Source organism: Etheostoma cragini, chromosome 4 (genome assembly GCF_013103735.1).
Source record: "Etheostoma cragini isolate CJK2018 chromosome 4, CSU_Ecrag_1.0, whole genome shotgun sequence".
In the NCBI taxonomy this organism is placed as follows: domain Eukaryota; kingdom Metazoa; phylum Chordata; class Actinopteri; order Perciformes; family Percidae; genus Etheostoma; species Etheostoma cragini.
In genome coordinates, this window is record NC_048410.1 from 20881735 (window position 1) to 20887985 (window position 6251).

At 43.0% G+C, this 6251-nt stretch overlaps 1 protein-coding gene across 1 annotated transcript in view; it reads left to right on the plus strand.

Annotated features, from left to right (window-relative positions):
* Positions 1–99: 99 nt before the first annotated feature.
* The window catches only part of smarcd1 (SWI/SNF related, matrix associated, actin dependent regulator of chromatin, subfamily d, member 1), a 20381-nt gene continuing 14229 nt past the window's right edge, over positions 100–6251 (plus strand). The window contains exon 1 of the mRNA XM_034869618.1: positions 100–346. Within this exon, the coding sequence (XP_034725509.1) occupies positions 161–346 (186 nt within the window). The 5' untranslated portion in view covers positions 100–160. The remainder of the gene's footprint in view (positions 347–6251) is intronic.

Below are 6251 nucleotides of genomic sequence, written 5' to 3' on the forward strand. Positions count from 1 at the left end.
ATTTTTTGGACTTCTTATGACTTCCATTAATCCAGGACATTCGTGCAGTACTACATACATCCAGCAGGTGTCGCCTTTGCACCGTCATCATCATCTAAAACTCTGTTCTCGCTCTCGCGGTAGCTCCGTGCCTCCACTGGCGGCGACATTCAGAGAGGAGATGGCGGCCAGAGGGGGGTTTCAGTCGGCACCGACGGGAGGTGGTGGTGGAGCAATGGGACCTGGACCACCGGTACCGGGCGCAGGACCAGGCATGGGCCCCGGGACTCCTTCTGGAAGGATGGTACCGTCGTCGGCCGCGCAGAACCACATGTACCGCTCCCCGATGCCTGGGCCCGGGTACCCGGTGAGATATCACTCCATCTTTGCTGCTGACGCGTTAGCCAGTCCGCTAGAACAAAGCCTCTTACCGCTGCTTTGTCACTAGCGGCTAACGTTGAGCACTGTGACCGGTGAGGGCCGCAACTCAATGTAGCTGGCAGTCCCGCTGAAAAGTTCCTCCACTTGAGAAACATTTTAACCGGCTACTTTAAGTGACTATCAGAGTTTGTTTGTTGTTTGAGTCTGCTAACCCTCCCGCTCGCTAACGTTTAGGAAAGCTAGTTAGTCACGGTAGCTAATTAGCTTAGCCTGCTAACATCGCTAGCTGTTAACTGTTTCTCAGTGTGCCTGCTAAAAGTCTTTGAGTAGTCTCCGATCAACATGATAAAGGGATCCTTTAACGCTAAACGTCGTACTTTAGAGAGTTCATCCTTCTGTTGAACACAAAAGTTAACTTAGCTTTGTAGTTCAGTTACGCTGCAAAGCCTGGTCCACGTTTGAATGAATCGGCTGCACAAAACCCCAGTATTTATAAATGCAAATTCTTACATAGAAGAGGCTAAAACCAGGACCAGACTGAACCCTGTGTTTAATTTTATAGTCCGTTGCATGTCTGCTGCTGTTTTCCACTCTTCAGAGGCAACTTCTGCACCTGTCTAAAACATGGTGCCATAAACACACTCTTGTCACCGCGTAGGAATGCACATTCTAATTGCTAGCTAAGTTACAACTTGGATTTTTATGTATAACCAGTGTTTCTTGAAATTAGCAGGCAAAGATAGTTAGCTAATTTAGCTGAAATGATGCGTCATAGCAACGAGGAGCCAATCACAGGTTGAAAGGGGCGGGTCTTGATGCAGTGTGTAGAACTTAAAGTAGGCTCATTCGCGATGAGCCAGGTCTGCGCAGTTCTGAAACGTAGGCGGCGCAGTTGCTTTTCACCAACTGCTAGAGCCAGGCGGACCCAGAGCATGCTGGGAAATGCCGGCTTCTCAGCTGATTTAACACCTGATTGGTTTACAATATGATGACATTTTAGACAAACTTTTTATTGTTTTTTAATCGGAGGGATTTTAATTGCTATTTGTCTGATTTAAAGACTTAATCTGTACAGAACACATGTTGTGTGGCTGATAGTGACGTTTCGAAGTCAGAGAGACGAAATCGGTTCAGATCACTGATCATCTACAGACTGTTGTTAATTAAAATCAGCAACAGATTGCATGGAGAACCTTTTGAGAGCTACTCTGTCATAATTAAAACAACTAGAGACTGTGTACCAGCTGATATGTGGTTTTGATTATATTTTATTAAATCGGAATTGGACCACAGTGTTTTTGTCACTTCCTGTTAAGCCTGAAGGCGGCTGGAATCGGCTGGAAACTGCCCGACTTTTCCGCAGCTTTTTGTCACTGATCCCTGCTGCTGCCGCCTGCTTTCGTCCACTTTACAGGCGAGGCGCAGTTCATCTCAAACAAGCCTAGTATCTTGTAGCCCCCAATTTCCACCGGATGCGTACCGGCTGCACCCACCAGGTCCGGATTTGTTGCCGAACTGCTGCGGTCAAGACTGACCGCAGAAGTCTCGAGGACCCACCAAATCTCGCAACTTTCATGTAGAATAGCACCACAGAAGACTATAGAGGAAACAACTCTGGGCTGTTTTCAAGATGTAGTTCAGGGAAAAAATGAGCCGCCCTGAGCACGGTCTATTTTATTTTGAAATTTAACCAGATGTTTTTCTTTGTTTCTGTGCTCGACTTCCTGTCCAGCAATATCTGCCATGTGCTGAATTGCTGCGGAGCTCTCCGGCTGGGACGCAGCAGTTACGCAGTCTGTGAAAATACACACATAACTGCTGCAGATCGACGCCACTGCGTGAAGGCTCCATGCTCCGCTATCAGGATTTGTTGCGGAACGGCTGTGGCCATGACTGACCCCCAAATTCCATGCTTAACGGCTGCAGATCCGCTACGAACCAATATCTCTGGCAGTTTTGGAACGCTTCGGTTCCCAAAACTGCCAAGTTTCGGTCCCTTGTAACAGACTTTACAGCGTACATACAAACATCCCTACATCCCTGGGGCCCTCCCTCCCACAGGGTTCGGGAAAAGCTTGATTTTCCAGCTCGTTTCATTAGTGGTGAAGGAGTTGCTAAGGCTAATGTTAGCAATGATAATGCTAAGTATAAGCCTTGTCAGACTCCCCTCTTGTTGCACATGACATACGCACGACCAAACGTTAGAGAGTGGCTCTGGCCAGATCAAATAGTTTTACACTTCAACAGTACCCGCCTTCAAGGAAGTTCAAGCTTGTCAGCGGAGAGTGGCCAGACTTTCTGTACAGATACGAGATGTCTGGTAGGACTAGGGCCAGGCTATAATGTGATGGCCTCTGGCCAAACATTTTACTGGAGACTTAGCCTGCAAGGCAAAAGAGACATATGTAATACATTAGATACATACAGGGGCGGATTTAGTCATTTTGAGGCCTGAGGCAAACACAGGCATGAGATGGGGCCCTCCACAACCCTTGTTCTCCCCCTTTTCAGTCCTTATTTATCTGACGCTCCTCTTCATCAGTGTTAGCATTGCTAGCGCAAGCACCGGCTTCTTGCTGGTCTTTAGTAACATCAATGTTAGTGTTGTCAGTAGTCGTCGTGAAAAAGGTTGTTACCTTTGGAAGTTTCGCTAAAATCGTTCTGCTTTCTTCCCGCTTCTTCCCTTTTTCAGAACCACTTCGGTAGCTTCGCTTCATTTTTCAACCGTCTGTAACCTACAGCTTCCAGCATGCTGAGCAGTTTGTTTACAAACACACACAGATGTGCAGTAGGATAATGGAATAGTCCAATGTAGTGGGGACTGGGGGAGTTCCTCACCATGAATTAAACAATCGGGTAGCACTTTAGCGTATCAATGTTTAGAGATACAATTAATTGGTGAAAAGTAAGACAACAAATCCTATCCATACGTATACGAGGCGTTTTACGGGGCCCTTGGTAGCTTGGGGCCTTAGGCAATTGCCGACCTTTGCCTAATGGTAAGTCCGCCTCTGGATACACACATTCGATCGATCTAGAATAGCCACATATATAATGAGTTTAGTTCCCATTCCAAGTTAGCAGCCCGCTAAACCTGAAATAGCAGCTCGGCCAGCAGAAGTCTCTAGTTTGCCTGCTCTATGGACCGCACAGTGTGGATCGCCTAATTTTAATGCAGTTTTGGCTCCGTAGAGGCTTAATTAATTAACTGCTGATCAACTCTAATGAACGGGACTTAGCCTTGAACGCTGTATCCAGTTGTTAGAATAAATCCATTGACGCTTCTCCTCCAAAATGCGTATATGCATTTTACTGTGCTGTCACATCTCTCTTAAGTGAGGGATTGGTTCCTCAACAACAAAAACGGGTAGAGTACTCAAATCTTCAGAACTCTGTGAGGACATCTGGTGGGGAAAGTTAAGGATAGCATTGTGTTCACAAACAGTTTCACAAATATCAGTCATGAATCTCTTTTGAGTCAAAGATGATACATTTTGAGTATGAATTCATGGATAAATAAACATGACATAAATAACGAAACTTATTTGGGACCTTGCATAAATAAAAATGTAATTGCCTTCTTCACACAAAAAACAGTACAGTTGGGAATTGTCTTCTGTTTGTAAACAAATACATCCATTTGGGAGGGAAACTCTCTTTTATAAACGTTCTACTAGCTATACAATTTCTATGAACTCTAATCGCTATAATAATCAAATCACTACAATAATCTCTCTATTCACTAACTCTCTTACGGCAACAACCCACAAAGGCGTGCCCCGTGTCGCACAACTTTAGAGCTTTGAATTCAACTTCGAAGCAGTCACGTGGGTGTGTGAAACGAAGCTTCGGACGTCACTGGTCAAGTGATTATCCCAAAACGAATCCTTCTCCGATACAGATCTCCATTCCAAATTGGTTTGTCTTCAATACGTGCCTCAAAGTAGGGAGTTCACAAGCAACATCACTAGAATGGGGAAAAAAAAATATATGTCACTAAAGTAAAAAAAAGCATTTTGTAAAACAGTTTTTATTTGATTATCAGAAAAACGTGTTTTCTATACAGAGATATCAGCCATTACAGCAGTATTAATATTGATATCGGCCACAATTTTCACATCGGTGCATCACTACTGTATTTTTAACAACATCTTTTACATGTTTAATTCAAACAACGTCAAACAAACTTAAAACTTGTTACTGCACTAACTCGTGCCCGTAGCATGACACCTGTTCAAAATCCATCGGACTAACTGTTCTAGTGATATGAGCATAGGATGGACGGACGTTCCTGCAATGTATGTATAGCGACTGATTTCACAGGTGTGGTCTTGTAACTGTACAAACCAAATGTTTGACTTTAAAATTGTTGGGGTTTTAATCTCTCTATGTGCTTTATCCATATGGAGAATACATTAAACATGGTGCAATGGCCCTGTTAGGTTGTTATCCTGTTGAACGTGCTCCTATTTCCACAAGTAATTTGGTAGATTTGTCATTAGACCCTAGATTAGAGGTCTTTTAATATTCTGATTTGTGTGTGTGTGTGTTTTTACTTATTCAGTGCTATTGTATACTAAATGACACTTTATTTATAATATATCCACAGCAGTTGAAGTGTTTGCTGCTAAGCTACTGGCAACTTGAAATATGGTTTTGTGAAAGGATGTTACATATTTTTTCCCCATCGTCCTTGACTGCTTTGATTCAGCAGTTTTTCACAACCGAGTTGAAAAGGCTTCATACTCTGAATACTGCGGAACTCCAGTTCTCACCTCAGTTAAACCAAGGTTGTTCTGATGTATTGTGTAAAGAGCACTAAATGATTGACAAACAGTTCCCATCTGCCCACACTGCAAGTTGTGTAAAAGGCAGATTGCATTTATCTAGGGTGTATTGTTGATATCTCAATGTCCGTCACTCTTCCTCCCTTCCACCCTCCCCCATATGCATAGAGGAGTGTGTTTTGCCTTCATCTCGCTTATTTGTTGCACTGACATCTGTAGGGAAAGCTGCGACCAGTGATTGTCATTTATATGCTTTTCTCACTTGCACTCATGCAGTCAAAGACTCAAAGTCGTCTTTTTGAATTCTTAGCGCTTGGCTTGGTGAGTAAGAGGGCACGTTTCTCTATTGACTTGTTTGAAGGAGCTGACATAAAAATCGTTCCTACCCCTTGTAGGACCAAAGCAGATGGATTTGATGATCCAGCAGGCTTTGTATTTTCTGTGCAGTACAAAGGTGCTAATTATAAGCTATGCCTATTATTTTTTTGTACTCATTCCAAAAATAGTTCTGGGTAATTTAGAATAAATATATTCACATAAAGAGATGCACTGCTAATGTTTTGCTGCCGTATATTTGTTTTTTTAATTTGATGTGTTATAGGAAACATAACCTCACATTAAACAATATTCCAGTATCTACGTTTTTAAGGGGGAATACTACTTATGAGCTTAGTTACAGGTGTTAATTGTGCTATTCGTACCTCAGATTGCCTCTCAGCACTACTTCATTGCGGTAATTTGTTGTCTCCTCCTCTCTTAGTAGTCATCTCTTTGATCTGCATCAGTGTCCTGTCTTTCTTTTGATGGCTGTCTCGTGCTCTATTCTTTGCCTGTACTGTCTCAACCTGCTTCATATCTGTCCACTTAATAACAACTATGTTTTAAATCAATACCTTACATTTAATTTCTAAAACCACACTAAAATTCAAGCTCATATATCCATATAAAGACTGAAGTTAAAAGATGACAGCTTGACAGATAAGTGCAGAGTGATATTGAGTTGTACAGTTTTAGGCGGGGGAGCAGAAGGAATACAGTGGTGTGAAAAAGTGTTTGCCCCCTTCCTCATTTCCTGTTCCTTTGCATGTTTGTCACACTTAAGTG